General features: G+C 38.8%; 1 protein-coding gene across 1 annotated transcript; it reads right to left on the bottom strand.

Annotated features, from left to right (window-relative positions):
- Positions 1-249: 249 nt before the first annotated feature.
- On the bottom strand, positions 250-24,598 carry LOC140248516 (vasoactive intestinal polypeptide receptor 1-like). Its single transcript, XM_072329319.1, has 13 exons — positions 24,491-24,598; positions 15,633-15,732; positions 13,121-13,228; positions 12,243-12,352; positions 10,107-10,204; positions 9,213-9,345; positions 8,668-8,821; positions 7,247-7,307; positions 5,482-5,551; positions 4,524-4,615; positions 3,402-3,531; positions 2,575-2,616; positions 250-1,963 (listed from the first exon to the last, which is right to left on the bottom strand). The coding sequence occupies exons 1-13, from the start codon at positions 24,536-24,538 to the stop codon at positions 1,775-1,777; spliced, it is 1,335 nt and encodes a 444-aa protein (XP_072185420.1). The 5' UTR covers positions 24,539-24,598; the 3' UTR covers positions 250-1,774.
- Between the last annotated feature and the right edge of the window lie 1,432 nt (positions 24,599-26,030).

Raw genomic sequence — 26,030 nt, 5'->3', positions numbered from 1 at the left:
CCTTGGTCCAGCAGAGAATCTTGCAAGTAATAAAGGGAAAGGATATGTAGTGTATATAGCCAGTCTGAAAGACAAATGCAGGTCAGGGGAGGGGGGCTGGAGCTTGATGATCCTTAGGGTCCCTTCCAGCCTAAGCCATCCTATGATTCTATGATTATTGTTGTTGGGTTTTTATTTGTTGTTTTGGGTTATTTTATGTCCCAAAGGAAACACGGAAATTGACAGAAGACACAAACACAACAGTTTTAATATTTGTTAATATATTTTATAGATGTAAATCACACAACTGTGTTCAAATCACTGTGCTACATAATGCACCTATCATGGGAGTAACGTTCACTTTTACAAGCAAAACTAATCATGTGGTTAGAACAGACAGGGTAACACCTCGTGCATGGCACATGATTCATTAAGACAGAGGAGTTACATGCCTAAGCAATAGAGTGGTCTGAATGATGTGTAAAGAAACATATGTCTCTGCTGTAGTCATGAGGCTAAAGGTGAAGCAAAAAATCAAGAGTTTTCCGCAAAGTCAAATGTCCCCTAGCCTAAATAATTAGCCAAGAGTTCAGTCAAAAACCAAAAAGAGACAAGAGCTCTACTTTTTGATGCTAAACTGATATAAGTGTAGCCTGTACTTGAATGACCAGAATCTCTAGCAGTGCTTTCAAGACTGGATGCAGGCACTTTTGGGAATGGTCCTACCTTGTAATAAACTACAGATGTGTTCTGTATACCTTCTGTACACTGTTTTGGAGAGTTTGAGCCCAACTCAGTCCCACAGAAAGAGAAAGGCCTCCATGGAAGTGATGTGGTGGCATTAGCACAGAGTTAATTTGAATTGATTAATTAGACCATACTCTGCATCACTTCTGACCTCAAACACATTCTTCATTGCAGGGGTAATGAGCTGAGAAATGGTAGGCAGAAGTGAAATCAAGGCAGCAATCACAGAAGCTAAGTTCATCGTTCCAAGGAGGACCCAAAAACTCACAAAAGCACAGTTTATCTGTGGATTTAATTGATGGATCTGGTTAACTTTCATGGATATTGCGACATAATGGTAGTAGGTGAACGATTGGACTGGATGATCCTTTAGGTCTTTTCCAACCTTGGTGATTCTATGATTCTATGATAAGGTTTGTTGCAGCTACACAAGGACCAGTCTCTGGTCACAGACACACAAGGTTTGTAAATTATCGGGAGAAAAGCAGCTCACATTCAGGATGGGAAACTTTCAGAAACCTGCTGATGCTATGGGAAGCTGTGGGAGTGGGTTGGAGTGGATGGAACTGGTCCAGAGGACACCATGAAGGTGATCAGAGAGCTGGAGCACCTCTGCCGTGAAGAAAGGCTGATGGAGTTGGGCTCATCCAGCCTGGAGAAGAGAATGCTCTGGGGAGACCTTAGTGAAGCCTTCAGTACTTAAAGAGAGACAATAAGACAGAGGAGGGCTGACTTTTGTACACAACTTGATAGTGATAGGAAAAATGCTGGGAAGAAATTCCTTACTCGGAGAACAGTGAGGCCTTGGCACTGATGCCCAGAGACTGCTCCATCCCTGCAGGCGCTCAAGGCCAGGTTGGATGAGGCCCTGGGCTGCCTAATCTCATGGCTGGCAATGAGCTCATGGCAAGGGGATTATAACTACATGATATTTAAGGTCCCTTCCAACCCAAGTTATTCTGTGACGGATTGAATCATTGAAAGCTATGAAGAATCTGAACTGGCCATGTCTTGGTGCATTCACAGCAACTTCGCCTGCTAGATAAGTTCAGACAGAAGTTACACCATTCTGGTAGACACGTGTTTTCCTTTTTGGACTGATTTTTTCAAGCAGTGATAGCTGAGTGACATAGTTGACTGGACTGTTTTCTCTGGACACAGTCCCGTGTTTGTGTGTGAAGCTCAGGTATTCTTGGTACCGCCATTGACACAGTTGCTTCTTGAGTTCACTTTGAACCTACAGAGAAGGAATTAGAAAGCAAAGAATCAGAAAATAAAGACAGAGTGAGCATTGAAGATAAAATATTCCAAGATTCCTGCGTGGCTATAAGGCCCAGATGCACTCAAATCAATCAAGATTAAGCCTTAATGCAGTTTTAGAAGGACTGAAACTACATCCACATTCACATAGAAAAATAAACAGATTCCAAAATTCAGAGGAATGCATGGGAGCTACTACTGGCCATTGTTTATTTATTGGAAAAGGGAAGGGAAATAAACTTGTGGGAGAAAATAAACCTGAAGAAAGTACAGTGTTAAAAGCTTTCCACTGAGAGATTGCGATAACTATCAGAGGTAAAGTGGAGTAAATGTCCCTTGATAGGAAATTCACCAACCATTTGTAAAGGGTCACTGCTTCATAGCTGATTCAGTTGTCCTTCTTTCAGAATTAATTGAATACAATTAGAATTTAAAAAGGCACTAAGGGAAAAAAAAGAGTTTGGGGTATTTCTGCATTCAGGAACCGATCAAAGCACAGATCTATTCTGGAAACAGAAAGAAAAGTCAAAAATAAGAGATACCCATGACTTTCAAAAGTATTGATAATCTCATACACTTTTTACTTACCTCCGCATTTGAAAAGCAATATAGAAGTGCAACAAAAAAGCCCTAGGACAGTGAGAATAGGGAGAAAAAAACAACCACTGTGATTTGGAGCATAGAAACAGGGAAAGACATCATCTTTTATTCAAAATTTGAGTAAGACAGCGACAATGTATTTTTTTTCCTGTTGTTCTGATTTGGGTGACATGGCAGTATTTACTGGGTTTTCATATCTGGATTCAATGTCTCAGCAGAATCCAGAATATTTATAATATTATTAACGTCTGCCAGCCCACACCCAAACCATTCTGCAGACTGTGCTAACACTGTTAAATTATTGATTTGGTAAATTATTAATATGGTCCATGGCACAGGTTTGGTCTAGTCCAACAGATATTTTTCCAAACAGGGTCCAGCATGGAAAAGGAAACAGGGAAGTACTCGTATGATGGACTCGCTACTGATCAAGAGTAAAAGCAGAATAGATCACTATATATTATCATGTTTTCAATCCTCTTATCATCCTCTTTGTTACATGTGGAATTATTTTCAATCAGTCCTTAATCCACAGGCTGATCTTTGTGGCACTCAGTCGTTGTTATTCAATAAATGCAGGTACATCTTTTTATGATATGAAGAATGAGTCAGAACTAAGAAGTACTGTGAGATTTTAAATAATAAGATAGGGGAGCGAACAACATAAAGAGCTTGTTTGAGAGTGAGAGATGGAATGTGTGCACTGAATTTAGACGCATTATTAGCACCTACTCTGATAACCAACCTAAATAATGAAATAGTGTGGTGCTTCAGCCCAAACCTCTCAAGACTCATAGACTTTTTGTTCTGCTTACCTGAAAGGAACCCAAGCCTAGCTCAATGTAAAGTCGAGCTTCCAAACCAGTGCTCTCTGGGAAAAACGCAAATACGATGTAGTGCACTCCAAAGAGTGGGATCAGGAGTAATGTAGATTTAGCAAGTCTCCTGGCAAGTCAGGGATGAAAGAAGAAGGCATTTTTAGGTATGTGGAATTAGTGACAGCAGTTATATGTTGAAACGAATTTTACTACAGTCCAGAATGGAAGCAACAATATCCAATGAAGCTGCGGGAAGATTGCTTTCTGGCATTCCCACTGTCAGCATCTGGCCATCAAAGATGAACAAATCAGCATGTAAGAATTTCAGAATGATCCTTAAGGGTTCTTCTCCATGCTATACGTACAAAGGTTGAGGCACCAAACTGGGCATTCTAACCCACCCTCCTGAGACCAGTCTCAATCCATTGAAGGTTTCTACCATGTAAATGCCTAAACTTCCACAATTGCCAAGGATGATCTGATTATTACTGTCCACAAAACATGAGTCTGCTGCTTAAACATTGGTGCCAGAGCTATGGACAATGCCCTAGGGCTTTCTGCTTGATGTTTAGCTCATTCCAGAAGGGCACAGTCTTGTACTGTAACTAAAAGATATCTTGGGATGAATCAAATATCTTGCTTGTCCTGTGACAGCATCACTGAGATCCACATTGATTTTAAAGGGGTTAGGAAATAAGACAGGCTACGCTCAGTCACTAGAAGACTGGTAGCATGTTACTGTTGAGGATTTAATAAAAATTATCTGCTTCTTTCCCTATGAGACTGTCTGCGTGGAAATGTCTGGAAGAAAGATGGATGCATTACCTGAATACATTTACTCATTCAAGTTTGATCTTTTTTGCAGCTGTAGTACTTTGCAGTAGACTTCTCTTCCTACCCTCCATGTCCCCCCATGGAAGCTGGGAGGCCAGGTTCCTCCCTTCTCCCCAAAGAATATACTCGTGATATTTGGGATAAAAAGGCAAGTTTAGTTTACTATTTCTCCTGAGGACTTCTCTTTCTGTATTGTAACCAAGAAAACATTTGTTTCCTTGCCTGTAAAACAATATCTCAGAGCAGCTAAAATGGGTAAATTTCAAGAGATTCTATAATACTTACACAAAGTGGCTTGAATTGCTCCCCCCTCCTTCTTGAGATTTCAATTTATGGACTAGAATTCTGATGACATTAATAAATATAATAAAGTTAATCTGAAAAGGCAAGACAGAATGTGTAAACTTACTACAAATCAGGAAATATCTCCAATTGATATAAATTAACTAAAAATCTTTACTAATAGGAAATGTGCGGATATAAACCAGTGGAAATTTGCTTTCAGATCATATCAGTATCATTAAAAATAGTATTGTTTTTTCCCACCAACATATAGTTATCTATAAAGATATGATCAAAATTTTGATGGATTAATCAAGTATACAAATCTCAGTATTGCTGTATGTCTGATGTTATCTCATTGTATTCATTGTCAAGACTTAGAAGATTCTTCAGTATAAGTAGTCCCTCAGTTTCCTTCATTATAACAGAGATTATAATAGACACAGTCTTAAAGGGCATGATGTTTTCTTCCTAAATTCTGATGGAATGGATTTGTGCATGAGATAAGTTTTTACTTTAGTTTACATCCTAAGAACTCAATGTAAAATACACTAGACAAAATGACCTATAGATATTTCTTGAATTAAATCAGTTTCCTGTTATGTAGTATCTATGCCAATATGGATATCCTTTCATCAGAAATGGAACACAAAAACGCAGGCAAAACATGGTACTTGTAATGGGTGCATCAAAGTGATTTTGTAATGTCCTAGCATGACTCCAGAAACTGTATGATATACCCTCTCAGTTGTGATTTAGGGTTTTTGGGGAAAAAAAAAAAAACAAACCAAAACCAAACAACCATCACTATAATTTCCAACTCCCTTACATAAAAAAAATAAAAATAAAAAAATCAAATATGGCATATGGCATTGTTGGTTTTTTTTCACTTCACTGGAAGGAAACACTGTTATAGCTGTCAGATTTCAGAATATACTCAAGAAAAAATGCAGAAACATACCAGTACAGTTAACAGAATGGGGCCCTTGATGATCCATAACACCACTCCATTTTCGTCATCATCCCAACACCTGAAGTGGCAAACAAAAGCAATAATGTTACCCTACACCACTGGAGATTTTCACAGCACATAGAACTATTTCTGTCACTAAGTAGGAAAGTGACGGACACTGTTTTAAATGATAATTCCTAGACCTCTGCCAGTATTCTTTCACTCATACCTCCCCAGAAATTTATGTGCAGCCCAGTATAAAGGAAATTTATTCCCTCTTCTGTTGTTTCCTCTTCCAGTTTCATGATGCAGCACACTGAGCTGAGCAATACTGGAGCTTACAGATGGTTTAACCCAGCATGTCTGATTGTGAAGAGTATCTTTAATGTGTGTTCAGGCTGTTAGGCCTGTGAATTATCCATTGGGTAATAGTGGTTCTGAAACTACATCCAATATCAGAGGAGCAACCAAATGAATGAAGGTGTCTGCAGTGAAAATGTTCTGACCCTATAAATGTCTTCACTGGAATTATTCCACTACATTACCTTTGCAGTCAAAAGTGATCAGTGTAACAAGATGTTATTCATCTCATTTTTATAATGAACATACAAATACATTAGAGAAGAAAATGGAGTGGGTGGAGACTTTGCTGGAAGAGCACTCAAAGTTCCAGCGCTTTTCAGCCTCCTCTTCATAGAATTCTAGAATCATAGAATGGTCTGGGTTGAAAAGGCCCACAATGCTCACCTCGTTTCAACCCCCCTGCTATATGCAGGGTCACCAACCACCAGACCAGGTTGCCCAGAGCCACACCCAGCCTGGCCTTGGTTGCATTCAGGGATGGGGCATCCATAGCCTCCTTGGGCTCTTCAACTGTGAGAACTTCTGTCAGAGCTCTTGTTCACACTCTCCAACTTCCTTCTGAGCTTTATTTGTAATGCCTTTGTAATTGTGCCAGGCTCTTTTGCAACACATTCAATGAACAGACCCAATAGTCTGGCCATTCTTTGGAAGAGGAGCAGCAGGAAAGGAGGAAAAATGAAATACTCCTTACACCTTTCTGTGCACATACTGTGGAAAGAATGACCACTTGCACTTATGAAATATCACAGTGGAGAACATCTACTGTAGATACACTGCAATAATTAGATGAGAGCACAATACGATGTTTCACATATGGTGGATTATAAGACTTATTATTTCTGCGTCGCTAAATCGAGTCCTGACAAGGTAGGTATGAAATAGTATCTCTTCCAACTCATCGTCCCCGTGAAATGACATGAGGGCCTTCAGGGCAGCTCTTTGTAAACAGTCTCCTGCATTATAATTGGTGTTCAAAGACAAAAAATAATAATTAAAGAGAACTAAAGGAAAATGACACGTAAAAAAACCTATCATCAAGACATAATAATGCCTTTGTTTGGGATGTGCAGGTTTGAAAAGGTTAGGGCTAGAAATACATGGCTGTTTTTAAACAGAAGGAGTGATTTTCTTAAAATGCAATTATTTTAAGTATTGAGCATCAGGAAACTAAACATAATTTCAACTCTTGCTATGACATTTCCAGTTTTAAGTACTCGATATCCGTTCATCAATACTAGAACTCTGAAAATTATTTTTCTCACTCTCTCATGAAGTTTAAAAATTAAAGGCACACCTTTGGAGCAATATTCTTGTTTATCTGTTCTTAACTTCTATTTCTTTACCTGTTAGTAAATCAAAATATAATGTAAATTTAGATGACCTTGGCTTCCTTACTCAAACACTGACTTACCCTGTGTTTTGTTGATGGAGTCTTGTGAGAACCCAAGTAAACATCACAGCAGTGGGAGCTCCTGTGCAAATCAACATGGAAAAGATTTTTTTTTAATGCTGTGTTCCTTGGAAACTTTATTGCGAGAATGTTCACAGTGCAGCAGGTTGGATGCCCCATCAAAACACAGACAACATGCAAGTCAAATTACAGAAAACTTAACTCTGAGTTCATAGAAAAAAAATCCATGTAGAATAGCATAATGAAAACAAAACGAAAGAGAATTGAGAACAGAGAAAAACAGAATAGTTTTAAACATACAGTTAGAACTGACATTTTAATTAACGAAGAGAAATATTTGTATTCATACTAGCTAAGACCTGAGTTGCCCCTGAGACATTTCTCACTTTTGATGGATTACAGGACATGAGCATTGCTGCAGTAGTAATTGAGGTGTTTCTTTGTTATTTCATGTTAGCTGTTATTAATCAAGGCCTAAGTATTTAGTTTCTGGCAATCATAATTGGAATAGCTCCAAATTAATATCCCTTTTATAAAATGGAGTTGTTTTCTTTTTAATATAGTCAAATAAATTCTGAGAATCTGAAGAAGAGGGGAAAATTGTAATCTAATTTGTGAGAATTTGGATTTCACTCTCACAATAAAAATGCTGCATAACCTCTCAATTATGTGTCTCTGTTTTAGAATAGCTTGAAGTACAGAAGGATAAAGGAGTTGCAGTAAGCCATTCTTTGCACTGAAATAAATTCTATGCATTACATGCACCTATTCCGATATTGGGAGATATCTTAAATTTCTGCATAAACTCAAAAGATTCCTTAAAGACAGAAAATATCTCTGAAAATAATAATAATAATAATAATAATAATAATTTTACTCCTAGACCTGACCTCATGCAATCTCACTTAATCTCCTTCTGTCTCATAAAAGCAAAATGTCAACTTAAAGTTGGTCATTCAAACTTCTTTAGACAGGGGAGGGAGACAAGATGTTTTCAGGCTGTTATCCAGGCACATTAGTCATCTGCTTGAGGAATGGATTAATCACCACCGCAGCAAGCCTACCTCACCCTACTGACTGCAGGAGAAACCTGGAGAGATAGCTTAGGTTAGATGATTAACTTATAATGACTTTAGTTGCATGAAATTAATTCCAGTCATAAAGAGGAGTGCAGCAGTCTTTTGAGTAGGCATATCCTAATGCTTCTAATGATCCATTCTACCTTCTCCTTCAAAGTTTTAACTGGTGGAATATCTAACAAGATAAGAAATACGGATAATGGTATGGTTTTGATGTAGTGCTCCTGCATGAAAAGGTACCCTTCTTCAAAGGAAAGTATCAAAGAAAATCTCAGAATATTTTATTTAGTTTTAAAAGTAAGTGGAAATAGTAAAGAACGCAGAGTAGAAAACAGTACAAACCCCAGCCAGCAAAGATGAACCACCATACATATTGCTTATCCGAAACAAAGGTCAGCAAAAGCAGTGTCTGAAGGTATATTCCTTCAATAAGAAGCCAGAAGAAATTGGCTAAAATACTGAACTGGAAGAATGCCACTGCAGCCTTACAGGCTACCTGCAAATGGAAAGGAAGAAAAAAACATTAGATATACTCTCCATTGGGTTTTGGTTCTCAACAAGCATAAACAAAATGAAATCTTGCCAAACTGAAACTGAGGAATTTAGTACAAGGTTTCAGAAGGTTGAATGAATCAGATTATATATGTGATTGTATATGTGATTATATGATAGAAATTGGTACTGTTCCATTAGACTCAACAAGGATGTACATTATATACTACAGCTGAATGTAACCCATGCCGCTTGGTCTTGCGGTTTGTTGTATTGCTTGTTTTAAGATTATAGTTCTTGCAAACTAAGGAGAAATAAGATTAAGAAACCTCCATGTTTGCTTCAGTCACTAATTAAATATTAACTCAAGAAAAGAGAGTGGGAAAATTCAGTACCGTTGACATCAGGCAGTGGTCCATAGTTTCATCTGCAAACAGAACAGCATCTTTGGTGAAAACAGCAATTGCTCTCAGGATAAAGGAGACAAACAGGTGCATGTGGATGTAATTCCGTGTACAATGGAATTTTCTGACACAGAAAAAGAAAATAAATATTGTTTTTCAAGAGAAATTTGTCATGATCTCATCAAAACTCAGACAGGAATACAGTATTACTTCAGACACCTTCCAAGTTCGAATTTCTCTATATAGTCCTGCCCACAGTCTGACACTGAGATGAAGAAATCTCCTTCAAGATTTGGGTATATATATCAGCCTCCATATCCTGAAAGAGAGACTGTCCTCTCCATTTAGGAAGTTGCTTCTGTTGTCTGCACTCTTACCTGGAGAGCAAGCTTAAGGCTTTGGTCCAGGTGCAGTGGAGTCAATAAAAACCAGGATTAATTTCCTAATATCTAACATTATCAAACATGACATATGAATGTAGTTAAACTTCTCTTCATTACTCCTGATGATGTCTTTCACATAAGGAATGAACAGCTTATAATGACTACAGGTTTAGGAAGTGAGACATACTCAGTTTCTGTAGAGTACATCCTGCTATGTACTGGAGAAATAGTTATGTAATAGCAAAAACAGCTTTGAGCATTTTTTACTGTATGGTGCAATTAAGGAGACTAAGACAAACTGTCCAGCCAGCCAGCTTTATTGTTTTAGCATCTGTGGGGAAATGACACCACATGAATATAGAAGAACTCATTGCCATTGACAGTATAACATCTGAGAAAGGTTTGAAAATAGGTAAAAACAAAAACAAAAAGGCAAAGTGTTTGATATGAATAAGGATGAGGCCGTCTATAGACATCCTGAAAAGAGACCAATTATTTTTACCTGAAGGCAGCAAAGACAATTAGAGCTGTAATGAGTGAAGTCACTGATGCTGCATAGCCAGCAGTGTAGACACGCCAAAATGCAGAATAATATGATTTCTATGAGAAAAAGAGAACACACACTGATGCTGGTGGTTATGCAGCATGCATGCTGGTGTGCTTCAGTAAGATACAATTCCTTTCACTAGTCAGTCCCATCCCTTACATATTGCTTTAGGTACTAAGGATCTGATTTAGGTTTCTCCCTCCATCACTAACATGTTTTTGTTTTTTTAACTTTGAAGCCTTCACACCCTTATGGGTGAGCCAGGTTTCACACCCTATCAGCTCATTCAAAATAGTGACCATAAAATAGCTGGAGCATGTTAATTTTGTTAAATAACTACGGTTTCTCCAGTAGGTATATGTGGATTTGAAGATGCATTAACCTGCTGTTGGGTGATTTGTGGATCAGCACCTTTAGATGAGGGCCATACTGTACTCCTTTTTGGGTCAAAGGACGTTTCACGCTGATTTGGGCTATGGTTAAAAGAGAAATGCAACTTGCTTGATGCAAGGTGAGGAAACCAGAACTCTGTGAAGAATTCTCATGGCTCCATGAAAATGTGAAAATTAAAGCCATGAAAATAACCTTGCTATCTTGAATTTTTGGACAAGTAGTTCAGTCAACAGCCATATGCACATTTTATTCTGATTTACTACAGGATCCCTTGATTATTCAAAATCCCAAGAAACCAAATTCTCTGAATTTTCCTCCTTGGAAATGCAGTGGACACTTTGTTCTCTAATTGATCCGATCTCTGTTTCTACAAAGGCAGCATTTCTAGGCTAAGGCAATATATTAGCAATTTTAAGTAGATCCATAAATAAATCAGGTAACCGTGACAACGTAGGAATCATCCTGGTGTTTTTGAAATACTGCTAATGTTTTATATGGTATTTTCAAAACAAAGGTTCAAATTAGGAAACAGCTTCTTCAGCTGAATAAGGACATGTTTTGATGTGCTTTATATATTCTTGTAGGGTAGATTAAAATCAACACTTTACACAGGAGATGCTTCATGTTCTCACTGAAGATACAACACGTGAAACAAGTAGTCCTCTTAGAACATAAGTGGTGTTCTTATCACTTTCTTCCTTCTGTTTATAAAACAGTAGAGCTTTTTGATCTTGTCTTCTCTTCATAGACCTTCAGGGTATGATTCAGATAACAAACCTGAAGGGTTTTTAAAGCATTTTTCTTTTCAGGTTCTCCACATAGCAGAGAAATATATTTTTTTTTGGTTTACAGTTGGGGAATTTTGCTCCAGATATTTCTACTACCTGTTACAAACATGCCTGTGTCTCCAACTTTATGGATACAACTCCATCTATGCCCATACTCCCTAAAGATTCAGATAATTCAACAATTACTTCTGTGTTTGAGTTTTTACACCTGGAGAGCCAAGTGGCTTACTCCAGAAAACAAAAAAAGCAGGAGTGTTAATGAAGACAGTCCTCTTCTGTCTTACTTTGATCTGTATCTAATAACCTTTTTCGACTGTGGAGTCATGACTCTGACCACACACAAGGAGTTTTATGAGTTAGTCTTTTCTTTCACAGATTCCAACCTGTGGAATATTCATTGCTTTTATCAAAATACCCCAGTAAGAGGAGGGGGCTGTGATGATACAGGGTCTAGTGCATTTGTGTGAGATGTAGGAGCCTTGCCCAATGTAGAATGGGTACAAGGAGTTTCATTTAGCAAAGATGAACTCACGAAACACAGGCAGTGAGCATGGCTTTACAAATCAGTACCTTTCAGCCATGAAACAAAGCTCACCCACTGATGAACTACCACCACCAACGCAGTGTGAAGTACTGGAACCACACACAGTGCTTTACTGTGGGGGTGGCAAGTCTTCCTTGGAAGAGGATGTGGATTCAAATCCTATCTATCAGAGAAATAAATTCTGTTGGATGGGACAGGTGATCTACTGAGTAACACCAAGAGAAACATAGGATGGAGAACTTTATATTAAGCCTAATTTGTTACTTGATAGGTTTGAACTTGGCACTCAAGAAAGGTATCTGTCTACTCAGCATAAACAAGAGAGTGTGTTTTAGAGGTATCTGCAATCAGGAAATAAAAACTCACCTGATCCTCAGGACCTTTGCTGGAACCTTCATCAAACCCACAGGCAACAGCATATGATGGGAATGGTTCTGACCAATATGCCTCCTGTGTGCAGTTTCTCTGAAGGAAGCCTTTGATGGTGAAATATATCAGAATTAATTGGAATAATTAGAGTAATCAGAATTAATTAGAGAATGGGGATGTTACAGTGGTTTTTGTTTGTTTGTTTTCTGCTGTTAATTATTTTTACGTTTTGACAAGAGACAATTTTGATTCTTAAGTTAGATACTTGCCAATGTAGTCATGTTGAGCAAAAATAGCTATAGACAGTTAATAATCAGAACATTTATCCTTTGAAAATTAACACGGAGATTCCTATCCATTTCAGGAAGTAGAAGATCTATATTACCCAAACAAAATTCTTTCTGTAAATTCAATCTTCACACAGAGGAAATCAAATTATGAAATCTATCCTGCATTTACAACGTAATTTGTATGAAAAAAGCCCTGAGCAACCTGATCTAGCTTTGAAGCCAGATATAATTTTTGAACTTGGTCCTGCTCTGACTCAACCTTAGGAGGTTCTTTCTAACCTTAATCTTTCATGATTTTATAAGTCAGTGATTCTGTGATGTATCCCATTATAATAACCTCAGCAACCTAGTGCAATTACCCATAGTTTTTAGATCAAGGAGACTAGGTAATTCAGTACTGCACATGAAGCAAAAAAGTATCAAGTATCCACCATAAACCAAGATGTGTATGTGCATCATTACCCTGAATAGGCTGACATAGGATGGCTTTGTGAGTCATGAAAATATGGAAGTTACTGAATCTTTAACTATTAGAATTTATTTTTAAAGCATGTCAAGATAAGAAGAATATGAAAAAAGTCTTGCCATGGATATTGGTGATTTCTTCAAAAAATCTGGGACAAGGAATTTTAACTATTTCCCCCAAAGCAGCTCTGGGCCAACAGCTTAGACCATCCCAATCTCTGGCACATCCTGAAAAGAAAACATAAAATGATTCTAAGTAAAGGAATTATGTACAGAGTTGATTGGCCATAATGAGATTGTCTGTGGCTTTCCCACTTATACGTGTGCATGGAAGAGTCACAAGAGGTGACAAAGCTCTACAAATGAAGGACTGTGTTGCTTTCCTCTTCCTCTTGAGTGTGTCATCCTTCACAAGTGCACTTCTACCTTCTGTTTTGTAAGAATGTACATGAAATTCAAGCAGACACAATCTGAAATTCAAATCAACTGCAAATCTTTCTATTGTCAAAACAAAACAAAATGGAAGGCAATAAAATGAAATTACGGAATAATTATTATCGCCCAAGATTTTTCATTAATGGCTTTGGAGTCTAGATGAAAATCTAGATGAAAATAACTGAAAAATTCAGCATTAACTTCCCAATTTCATGTTTAAAGTCTTTTCATTTTGACTGGATTAAAAGAAAAACCCATAGAGGATGAAATCCTACTATTAGTCAGCCAACATTTTGACAATAGATTTCAACAGGGGTTAGAGCAATCCCAAAGCAAGAGAACTTCTTGAGCATCTTCTGAAATGACCATCATTAGGAGCAGAGCTGCCTGGTTTGTAGTTGTAGGCTCCCCACGCCAGAGGTTGCTGACTGAAGATACAGCACTATGTGTCCGATAAAAAGTGTTGTCAGAAGTTATGGTTAATCGTGGCTTTGTCACTGATGCCTCACCCTGAGACTCCAGCTGCCGTCATGCGGTGGCTATTGTCAAGCAGGTGTGGGTGCAGCACAAAAAAATTATCAACTACGTAGAGGTACCCAAAACAATACAAAAGAGGAAAAAAAAAAGCATCGTGCTGTAGCCAAAACTAATCTCTAGGCTGTTATAAGGCAGATATAAAACAGTGCATGAGTTTCATCTGGGAGGTGTTATTTTCTTTCACTGATTCTTTTCTGTTTCCTCTGTGACTGATGAGAAGGCAAATCTAAAATTGTCAGGAGCTGAAATGTGGAAGCAATATTACTTGCCTGTAGCAAAGCAGAGTTCCTCTCTGGCTTCGGAATGGAGAGTTCCAAGAATCTTTCACTGAGTTATCCTCACACCACCCCCCTGAGGATGAAATTCCTGCTATCCTCAATTTGCCAGATGGGAAAATAGAAGCCCCGATTCATTATCTCTTATTTTAATTGTCTAAAATACATTAGCTAAACTTAGCTATATTCCTCCTATAATCGGCATAAAGAGACAGGGACTTCCAGTGGATGATTCATCCCATATATTGGTGGCTCCCTTCTGAGGACAGGATGAATCACTCACTGCATGTACCCAGGTCTTTCTGATGATTATAGACTAGGATGCTAATTTGCGGATGAACAAAGTTAGGTATGCTGAGCTCCATAAGACAGGCAGTAGTTCATACATCTTAGGAGAAAAGGGGTACCTCTAAAAAGCACTCAAAAAACCTTGAAGGAACTCTTGGATAAAAATGTAGCATATTTGACAACATGGGGTTAAGCAACAGATCCTTGTTTGGAAGTAGAACCAGGATGTTTTCAGTCTCAGATTGGGCTACATTTCCAGTGACTCAAAACTGACAGAGAGGCCACTGAATGCAGAGAACATTTTTCATGCTGAGGTTTTCAGGAGTCTAATTAGTGACAGTCACCTAAGACTGCATATAGACAACTGCGGTGGCAATTGCATCGAGAATGTCAACATGCCAAGTAGCAAAGCAATTGGATAGGCTACAGAAATATACACAGAATCATAGAATCACCACGGTTGGAAAAGACCCCCTTGATCATCCAGTCCACCTACTCTCTAAAAAAGTAGAAATACAATATTTTGAAGGAGTTGGGATTATTTATTTATTTATTTATTTAGATTCTAGCAAATAAAAATTTCACCAAAATTTGAATGTTTTTCAACATAATATAATTTTAGTTTATTATCTGGAAGCTTTTGTTTGTTTGTTTGTTTTAATAATAATCCCTACCCAAACTATGCAGCTAAATTTTTCAGAGTATGAACTAATCATCTTAGTCTTATCCTGCAGGTAGTAAAGAGAAATATGACTGCAAAGAATGATTCATCACATCCTAAAATAATCATCTAAGCCAGAGTCAATGAAACATTTTCTAGGGACATCTACTTTCCTCCACTGACTGTAAGGGAATCTAAGGAGATGAATCCTGACATAGACATTGAGCTTTTAAAGATGTCCAAAAGCAGATGACAGATGATGGGGTAAAGCTCCAGCCAACAGGAGAAGCACTTCATACCAAATTGGAATAGAAGATAGGAATATAGAAAAATAGGAATGTAGAATCAAATTGTGACCCAAAAGAACAACTGATATCTTCACACCATGCATCTGAAGTGATACAGTGCGTACTAATAGCAGATCTTGGAGCATTACCTTTAAGATCAGGTGAAACAGATTCGTTCCTTTCTAAGCAGAGTGCCTCCTCTTTTACCACCTGCTGGAATATCTTGCATTCTGGATGGATTCCCGCAACCTAAATGAGACAAAGACAAAATAATTGGGAATTCCAGTGATTACTAGAGCAAAAGAGCAGGGTTTCTTTCCAGTTTGTTTAGGATTTATAATTTGATGTAAAAAATCTTGCAGTCTCAAGCTGAAGCGTTTTCTGCAAGCAGGATGTGTAAATGGCAGAAGGATGGACAAAGAGAAAAGGTGGTTGTGATCTTGAACGTGTATCAGTTTATATACATGTGTGGGTATGCATCCTTGATGGGATTTTCCATGGTGTCACTGTTTATACAACACCTCTTTTATACCAGTTCCTCCTTATACCTGTGTTTTTCACAAATCTTCAGTGTACATTTGCATTTCAATAAATCATCCTAAAGCCCAAGTGTTTACAGAAATTAGAAAAATGGTACTCTTGATCACAGCTGAAACTGAATGACTACATGATATTGACACTACACTTCCTGAGGACATGCACAGAGGTACTGCTTCCATTTCACCAAACGGGGAAAAGAATAAAAAATGAGTTATTTTCTTTTGGAGCTGAAGGAATTACATTTATTTCTCAGGTAAAGATACCTACATTTGATCAACTAAGTGGATTTCTAATCATCACGAGCATGACTGACTGGGTCAATTTCTTACATACAGAATAATGTCATTTAGGCTCTTAAGTATTATGCTTGGTTTCCATCTCCTACTCTGGAAAGTTTCAGGACCTCTGTACACCTGTGTCACATCTGCTCTCATTGTGAAGATGTTCTTAGTAGGCTAAAAATTCCAATAATGATGGCAGGTACTTGTTTAAGGAGCCATTAGATTCTGAGAAATCCTTTATTTCTGGTGCCCACGTGACCTCGTTACTCAAGCTTCCTTTGCAGCCAATAGAAATCCAAGGGATGTTTCACTTATCCAGGGAGGGTCAATGATATTTGGGGTGACACAGGGTATCCCAAAAGTCTTTGTGTAAGCTCTGTGTTAATTTTGCCAGACCTATTAAAAATTTCAAGCACTCTGTCTGGGCTGTCTTAAATAGTTCTACACTTGCATGTTTAAGCATCTTAATCAAAGGCATTAGAGCCAAGAGAGCCTAGAAAGCATATCAGCTATGTTCAGGTGAATGAACAGGTCACCAGAATCTTCTTTGGCTATAGTGGGATCTTCATGACATATGGAATCATGGAATTGTGCAGCTCTCATGCAAACTATTCATAATAAAGCCAAAGGCTTTGAGGGCAATGATTTTAATTGAAATGATGGATTGAAGGATTTCTGAGACATTTCTGAGAAAGACCGTAGGTCATTCTAAACCTCTAATGACTTTGAAAACACAGTGCAGATGAAAACATTGCTGCTTTATTGCCTTTTCAGTCACTGGACGTTGATTTATTGGCTTTGAGAATGCTTTCAGTCAACACTGCGAGCAGGACTTCTTTTAGCCTCCACAGAAACTGTACTGGAAGTCATGTAGACTTTTTTTACAAGATTATCTGCCTAGAGGAATAAAAAAGTAGGAACACAAATTTGTCTCCAAAAACCTTCAAAAATTGTGCCTACACTGGGGTTTCAAAGTAGCATACGGACACACCGCATTTAATTACGAGGCCCTAGAGATGGTTCATACATCCTAATATTAGAACAGAAAGAGGATTAAGGATGCTGTATGAAAAGAAATGTAAGGCACTGCTTTTTTTTCAGGCATAATATCCCTCCAGCAGTAATTTGAAATACATTTTATAAATCAGCATAAGTTATTCTTAGAATAGTACCTCTTGCTGCTCTACTGTAGTAACACAACTCTGAAATGTAATTTTTCAGATTTAATCTGAGTCCCATTTATCACTTTACCATTTAAAATGCATTTCAGTTGTCTGCATAACAAACAGAAAGTTCAAGCAGTAGTAAGAAACTGATTACAATGTAAATCCATTACTTCTACTTATAGGAATGGAGTCAGATGGACAGAAAGCAAGTCATTATTTCATTTTCTGAATTTCCTGGATCCTGTTGCTGCTAATGAGAAATTTTGTGTATGGATTATTCTTAGGCTTGATGTTTGAAAGTTACAATATCTACATCGAGTCCTCTGGCAAAAGACTTGAGAAGCAAAGTCCAGAGCCCAAACATGAAATCAAAACCAAGAATGGAGAACTGAAATGCTTTTGAGATAAAAGCATTTGGGAACAGGTGGGTTAACCTAACATTCCTCTTCATGCCAGAAGTGTGGGGAATGGTAAGAGCACACAAATAATTAGTAATGAAAGTTCTTAAAGGGGGAAGTGATATCTTTTTCAAAAGACCAACTGAAGCAACACATGTAGCGTTCACAGGTGGAACACATAAAGAGGAACGGAGCAATGGTGCTCTCCCAAATGCATTGTTAAATGGGGAACATGTATGCCAGAATGCCTACTTCTCGAGGGAGGCTGCATCTCCTTTCTTCCTCTGTTGGTAAACCCACACTTGCTGAACCAGTCACTCAATCACCATAATTCAGAGCTTCACTGAAGTGAGTGGAGTGAAAATAATCTACAGTGGTTGGAGAAGCCTGTGCTCTACCTATAGGGAAGACATGCATTGGTTTTACACACGACAAAGGAATTACTGTAGCAGAGCAGATCCCTAGACCACATAGTCTTGACTCTAACAGCAACAACAAATCACCAGGAACCGTAATTTTAGGATTTATTTCAGAAATTCTTGGACAACTACTGCTGATGTTCACCTGGTGAGATTGTAGTCAACTCCTCTGCTGTCAGTGGTTAAGCAATTAATTAGTATGCACACATTTTATTTGATTTTAGGGGATAGGATTTGGGGTGAGGGTAGCTGTAGTAACCAGAACCAGAGTTTTTGTTTTGGGCCAGTGCATAGATAAAATATTTTGGACGGTCTGGTGGTAGAAAAACAACATCAAGTTACAGAGGTTACCTATGGCCTACTCTAACAAGAAGCAAAAACGAGGAGGGTGATGTCAAGAAATAGCATTGAAGCCCTACTTAAAAAAAAAAAAGACAAATGACACATATACAAGAAATTAAGAACAGTGATGGTGATTCAATTTATTGATTTTCCTCTAGCTTTAAGAAAAAGACAGACATTGAACCATTTTACAGCTAAAGAAAAGCCTTCTGGGTGGAACATTATTTGTGATTTGTCATGTATGATTTCCTTCTTTTTTTCTTATTAATCTCACAGGACCTCTGGAAAATAGTGCCTGTTGTTGTTCTAACCTATGTCTGCAGTGGTTAGGTGATGAGGTTTTCTAGAACGCAAGGGCCCCTCATTTTTTTGTTTTGGTCAGGAACATAGTTCTGCAGTTTTTGATTCATCTTCTATAACCACTGAGCTCTTGTAGGAAAAGAGTTTCTCTTGTTCACCTTATAAAGGGGTAATTTAGGAGCCAAAGCCAAGATGTCTATCTGATAGCCTTCACTGCCATGGTAATAAGCTAAAGAGGCTGGTTTAAAACGGTGCTTTGGTGGTCATCATTTCCTGCTGGCAAGGTAATAATCTGGCTTTGAGTTTACTGTAAATTCAATTTTACAGTGCCTTCACCAGAAGGCTTATACAGAAAACTCAGCTCATGAAATGCAACATTGGGGACAGTACTCAAAGGAATGAGGTCTTGCATTGCAGAGCTACTGAGCTGGCTTGAACATTAGCAACCATCCAGAGCTCACAGGGGTGTCTTACATTTGAGTGCTAGCCACTGAAACAGTCTTTCCTGTAAAATAACAATCACAAGTGAACATGAAAAAGTTACCTAAGAAAAGTCAGAGAATTCTAAAAATCTGAGACAGTTTATTAGCACAGAATCATAGAATCATTATGCTTGGAAAAGACCTCCAAGATCATCCAGTCCAACCATCTACCTACAACAAATATTGGCCTCTAAACCATGTTCCTTAGTACCACATCTAAACGCCTCTTGAACACCTCCAGGGATTGTGACCCCACCACCTCCTTGGGCAGCCCATTCCAATGCCTGACTTCTTCAGGGAAGAAATTTTTCCTAATACCCAAACCAAACTCATTCATAATGATTCTGCATTGAAACCTTAAGCAGTATATTCAGTGATAGTAAGTGGCATAATTTTTCCTCTGTGATTTCACTGACTTGACCAAATTTGAAAGCAAATGGTGCTTTGGGCTTTGATTGTTTTTCTGTTGGAGAAAACCAGACTTAGCAAGCCCTGGGAAGAGAGCAGCTCTTGCAAAATTTCTTGCTGGTTAAAAGCAGCCATTTGTGAGAGCCCATCAAAGATGGTGCCTGAAGGCTGTTGTGGAGGTAGAGAAACCATAACTCAGATGGCGCATAAGAAACAAATCTTCGCTCATTAAAATGTCTATTATCACATGTGGGAAAAAATAGGGATGTTTTCTATGCTCTCTAAAAATAAGGAAAACACTTCAAAGCCGGGTACTAATATATTAGTCACTTCTGAAACAGCAATTCAGTGGGATCAAAGAGCCAGGGGAAATTTGGTAACACTTAGTCTTTTTGAAAATTCATTTAAAAAAAATGGAAGAAGCATTTGAATTTATTGGCATATGGAAACGTTTTAAGAACCTGAATTGTTTTTCCAGTGATCTGGTTAGTTTCTAATACAGTCCAAGTCTGAAATCTGAAAAATAGATTGTGTATCAAGTCCATAAATCCTGCAGTAAGAATATTCATTACTGCTTTTTCAGTCTCTGTCTCTACAGTTTGCATTCATCTCTCAGATCTCATCTCAGATCTCCTCTGAAATCATCTCTGTACTCTCTGTTCTCTATATCTGGGCTCTTCCTGTTCAGCTTTTCCTGATATGACGCCTTAATATTTTCTCCCACATTCAAGCTGAAGTTGTCTGCCCTTCGTATCACACATTTACCCTGGTAAATTAAAAATTACTTGGTATTTTGACATGCAGAAAGGCATGATCAAAAATCCTGCATTCCCTGCCTGGATTTAACTGCACAATGGTTCTGTAAGTTGTCCAGCAGTGTAAAAGACATAGTGAATATCTTACAGCAAAATGTGCCCTAAATTGCATACTTTATTCTTTAACATTGCAATGTTGATGAATAAGTTCATAGGATGAAAGGTAGCTTACAAAAAGATCTGAATATGCTTCTAATCACTGAAGAAGTCAAAGGGAGTCATCAGGCATTTTCATAAACTTCTCTGCTTTAGGAATGGGATTGGATGAGATGATCTCCAGAGGTCCCTTCCAATCCCAACAATCCTGTGATTTTGAGACAGAATTCCATTCTATTGGAAAACTGGAAGAAACTATTAAAAATTAACCACAATTTCTTACCATCAAAACTTAAATCTGGATGTAAAAAACAGCCAGTATCCACTTTTTTCCTCCCATATCCAAAACCCGTTTGCCACTCCTGATTTTATTGGAATGTAAGGCATGATCTCACCACAGCAGTGCCATGGCTCCAGTCACCAACAAAGTATTTCGTTATCATAGAAAATCCTGTCCTTAACTTGAGAGTTCTGACACAGCCTCGATCCTCAAAACTTTCAACCCCAAAGGTAAAGTCCTATTTCCAATCTTTCTCTTCAGCCAGTTAAATAGATTATTGCAGGAGTCTTTTTGGCTTAAAATGACTATCTAGAGGGTATTTTCAGTGTTTGTTTCCTCTTTCTAACTCAATTACCTATGGAACAAGAGAAGATGAGACACTGATTGCCTTACAATCGTTTAGAGGAATATCTCTTCAAGATTGCTTTTAAGACATTGGAGTAATGCTTGAATGCTCCTCTGTGTATTGGATTGTATTTATGGGACTGTACTTAACTGCATAGCCTTGTACAGAACAGTGTTTTTCATACATACGTATCTGTGTATGTCAGTGTATGTATATTAGTGTTATGTACCTATTACTCAGAGATAATTCTGTATGTGACAATACAGACATAATAGCTTATTTTGTTTGTAAACTCTGTAGTTAGTACTATCTTGAGGAAAATGAAAATGAATGCATTATCAGCATAAATTTGATAGACCCTTTAATTACTATCAATAGGTAAAGAATAGAAGCACGCTACTACCTGAGGATCCTTCCACTCTGCTATTTCAAGTGCTTGAACTACAGAGAAATTTCTCCCTTAATGCATGTGTAGTGGGCTAGCCTAAGGGTGAGGATCATATCACCTAATCCCAAAGAACTGAGAGCTGGATTTTGAAGTTAATTGGGAATCTCACTCTACCAAAGCCATAGCCATTGCTCTTGGAGCCTTTCTACGCCTTTCCAGTAGTATGAAGAGACACAAAACAAGTAGTGTTAGACATTAATTCCAAGATTCTGATGGATAATTTTGATGATTTATTCAAGTTTCCCTTGATAATCAGTGAAGACAGACAGGCAGTTCGAGAGAAGGATTCCTCCTACCTCTCTTTGAGGACAGAATCTCACCACACAGAACCCATCTCCATCCATTAACTCACTCCAGAACTAAACACCTGAGCTGCTCCTTCCACCACTCCAGCTGCCTAAGGGTGGGGAACTTAAGGTCACTGGATCCTAAAAGACTGCATATCCCTTAAATTCAAATTAGGAAGTAGTAGCTACACCAGGAATTTAGGCACCCAGCTCCCTTTTATTGGGAGCACAGCACCTCAGCATGGATTCAGATCTATGTGCCTACTACCTCAGTGCTAACCCACCTCTGTTTCCATTCTCACCTCCACTCATTAAATCAGACAGAAGTCTTTTCCCAGAAATGTGTAAAGCTGCTAAGTGTTTGGAGAAGAAAGCAGTTCAGCTCAGCAGGATGGATGGTTAATGCAGTATCTTTTCAGTGCCTCGTCCTCTTTTCCCTGAGACTCTGAGCTCTCTAAGACAGGAAAAGTCCTTTTTTATGCATTTCAGCACCTACTGCTCCCTGTTGCTTGTCACTTACAAGCAAATGATAATTTTTAATGTCAAGGACTGCTCTCGAAGGCACAAAGGAGCTCTTGCAACATGCAGCTCCCTGTGGAGCTGATAGGAGCCAGAAGAACCTAAGTACACAGAGGAAGTTTTCAGGATTACCCTTCTGGTTTATTTTCACATCTGTGTGAAGAACTATTTGGAGAATCTGTGCTATTATTATTAATAATCTGTGATTATTTCTCTTCTCTGATGTTTTCCTTTGGCACATCATCATAGAATCATATAATAATAATATATCATAATAAAACATATATCATAATAAAACTGCTTGTCCCAAACATCCAAGGATCTCAGATCCTCTCTGACAATTGGGCTTTGGGTACAGATCTCCCCGCCAGCCAAAGTCTGAGGTGTGCAAGCCACTGAATTTAGAACACCGACTCTTCCCAGACAGAGTTCCTATGTGACCAATATATCGATCACAAAACCTTTGTGGAGCTTTCAGTTTGTTAAAGTGGGATTTGTCTTCTCTCACCCCATCTGATAAGGAATTTATTACGGGCACTGACTGCTGCAGTATGCTGAAGTGTTAAGATGCGTGGCAGCCCACAGGTGTGCGTGATACATCACTTCAGGTTAGCTCTGCTCTGCAGACATCTGCAAGAATACACTGTGCCAACGATACGTGTAAAAAGGGCCAACCAGCTGCCAAAGGCACTCTACCTGTAGCAGCAGGATGATTCAGGTTGAATAATAACCATAGGTAATAAGGCTTATGTAGCAAGAATCCACATTATAACACTTGTGTGTAAATACAGAGAAAAAGTGAGAGTTCCAGAGGATGGGAGGTAAAAATGAGCATCCTTTCACCTTTTGAAAGTGAAGGGCAGATGTGACCATCTAGATTTACTAGGAGAAATCAGGCTCTGTAGGAGCATTCATCCCATCTGTCTTTTGCAGGACAAGATGAAATGCCTCCAGGGAAGGTAACGGTCTCCTCATTGACTACAGAGGAAGCCTGAATCCCAGTCTGTGCTAAATATTTAACTCCGAAGTGGCTCGTGGTAGAATTAATGAGCCCCCAAGAATCACACAGGAAGGTCTGCAAACAACTCTTTAAGGCCAACAAAGAGGAGATATGACTCTACTTACACCTACACCTGCTATGGCTCATCAGCACAGGCAACCCCAGCAGCTGGCATGGGACGGATGTACACACTCACTCTCTGTACATGTCCCTCTGCTCATACATCTTCCCTGGTGCTTAATGTTACAGTCTCACCTGCAGCCTCCAGCACACAGCAGACACAAGATGGTTTGTGCTCCTGCTTGGTGATGTTAGAAGTAGCTGCCTTCAGGAGTAAAAACAGCAGTGCCCTCTCAGAGAGATAGATGTCCCATACCCTTTAGGAGGAAGTATTCCTTTCTAATTATCCTCCCTCCTCAGCAAAGTTGCCTTTCATACAGCAAGGGAGCCAGCAAGCCATCTCTTTCTGTCCCTCTGAAGCCATACTACAGCTGTTCTGATTTAGGATTGCATTTCTATCTTTTGGAAACTGCACCTTTAATCAATACGAGCTGAAAGACGTATTAATAACATTTTAAGACTCGAAAACTATAATAATAATGACAACATTAATAATAGAAATGAACCTCCTAACTCACGAATGTGCTTTATTCCTCCTCCTCTTTTTTTCTTTTTCTTTTTTCTTTCTTTCTTTCTTTTCCCCTCCTTTCCCTTACATCTCTTTCTTTCTGCTCACTCCCTGCTTAGATAAAAGTTACCCTGCCTCTCGATCAAACCTCCCCCATCCCCTCCAGGACCCCGTAGGGCAGCGGTGGATCCCTTAAGCTGCGGGCAGCAGCCAGATGTGCAACGCCCGCTCTCCATCCCGCCGGACACTCACCAGCGGCAGCAGCAGCAACCAGCACAAACTTCGCATCCTCCGCAGCATCCTCCCCTCTTCTCCCTCTGCCGGGGCTGCCAAATGCTGCTCAGCCCGCCCACACCTGCCCAAGACCCGCCCCGCAGCTCCTTGCACCTCCCTTCCCGATCACCGGCTCTTTTCTGGGCGACCCGACTATTGCAACGTTTCATGTTACGCGGGGTCAGGTGGAGAGAGGGATGCTCTCCAGTAATTCCTGTTGAGGTTTTGGATCCACCTTTTTGAGCTTCTGCAAAAAATGTGCAGAACTGGAGCACCGGCTGCTCTTGTAGAGTAGGTTTGGAGGCAGATGCTCCCTGTGCTACAAGAGATGTTGGATTCAGCTCTTGTTCTATGCTTGGGGCTGCTGGCAGTTGGTTCTGGAAGGGGCTGCAGCGTGGCATTCTCTCTGCATTCTCCATGAGGGAGTTTTGGCATCCAGCTCCCCTGGAGTGGGAGATCTCAAGCCCTGACAGAGGATTCCCCCCCACAAGCTTCAGAAAGGCTTTTCTAAGACTCTTTCCTTGATCAAACCAAAGACAACAAAAAGGATAAACAGTAATATTTAAATATCCGAGTTCACAGGACCTGAGCACTGATTCTGGGTTTTGCCACAGAAAATACTGCACCAAGTTCTACTCAGGGCCTGAAAGAGCAGGAATAATGGGCATAACAGAAGCCTTTTTTCTTGATAAGATTGAAGTGCTGCTTCATATTCCATTTATCACTCATTATTTCCCAGTGGGCTTAAATATTATTTGAGGATAACTTAAGCTACCCCAAAAAAGGCCCTTAATATCATTTCTGGAACTCCATATTCCTGCAGCTGTCTTCATATAGATGTCTCTAAGTCCCATGGCATTTTTGCCAGCTCTTTGTAGATATTTCAGATATGCAACATGCCTTGCCTATGCTTGGGCAACTGGGTCATGTCAGTAATATCAGTTTCTTTCTTTGTACCTTGGTAGTCCTAACCACATTGCTCTTTGTTGTAATGGGAACGTGTGAACTGCTGTATTAAAACAGTGAAATGTGTGTGTATTGTATCGGAATGTACCTCATCTTAGACAGGCAAAGAAATTTGGATCTAAAATCAAATAGCATTACCAAATTCATGCTGAAGAGTCAAAATGTGCATAATAAAGAGGAAGATGCAAAAAGACATTTGTAGAGTAACCCAAATCTCCTCTTTTCTTTATGTTTGTCTTCCAGTAGTTTATAATGTAATCTGATTGTTTATCTGTACACAAACGCCTCAGATGTTACTCTGAAATCACATTGCTTATAAAAACAAGTGGTAAACCACCCCAAAAATCACTCAAAGACTGATTTTGACAGTTTTTCCCCCGTCTCTAACAGATGAGTTGAAGCTATGTCCAACTCTTATAAGTTAATATAGATTATAATTCTTACCCAACAGGAAGAAAAATTTAGGCACCACTACTTGAGGCAGGCATCACACAGTATTATTAGTTCTTAATTCTAACAGTTGCAAAAAAAAAAAAAAGAAAAGTAGAAGCTG

This window comes from Excalfactoria chinensis, chromosome 2 (genome assembly GCF_039878825.1).
Source record: "Excalfactoria chinensis isolate bCotChi1 chromosome 2, bCotChi1.hap2, whole genome shotgun sequence".
In the NCBI taxonomy this organism is placed as follows: domain Eukaryota; kingdom Metazoa; phylum Chordata; class Aves; order Galliformes; family Phasianidae; genus Excalfactoria; species Excalfactoria chinensis.
This window is presented reverse-complemented; position numbering and strand designations above follow the sequence as displayed.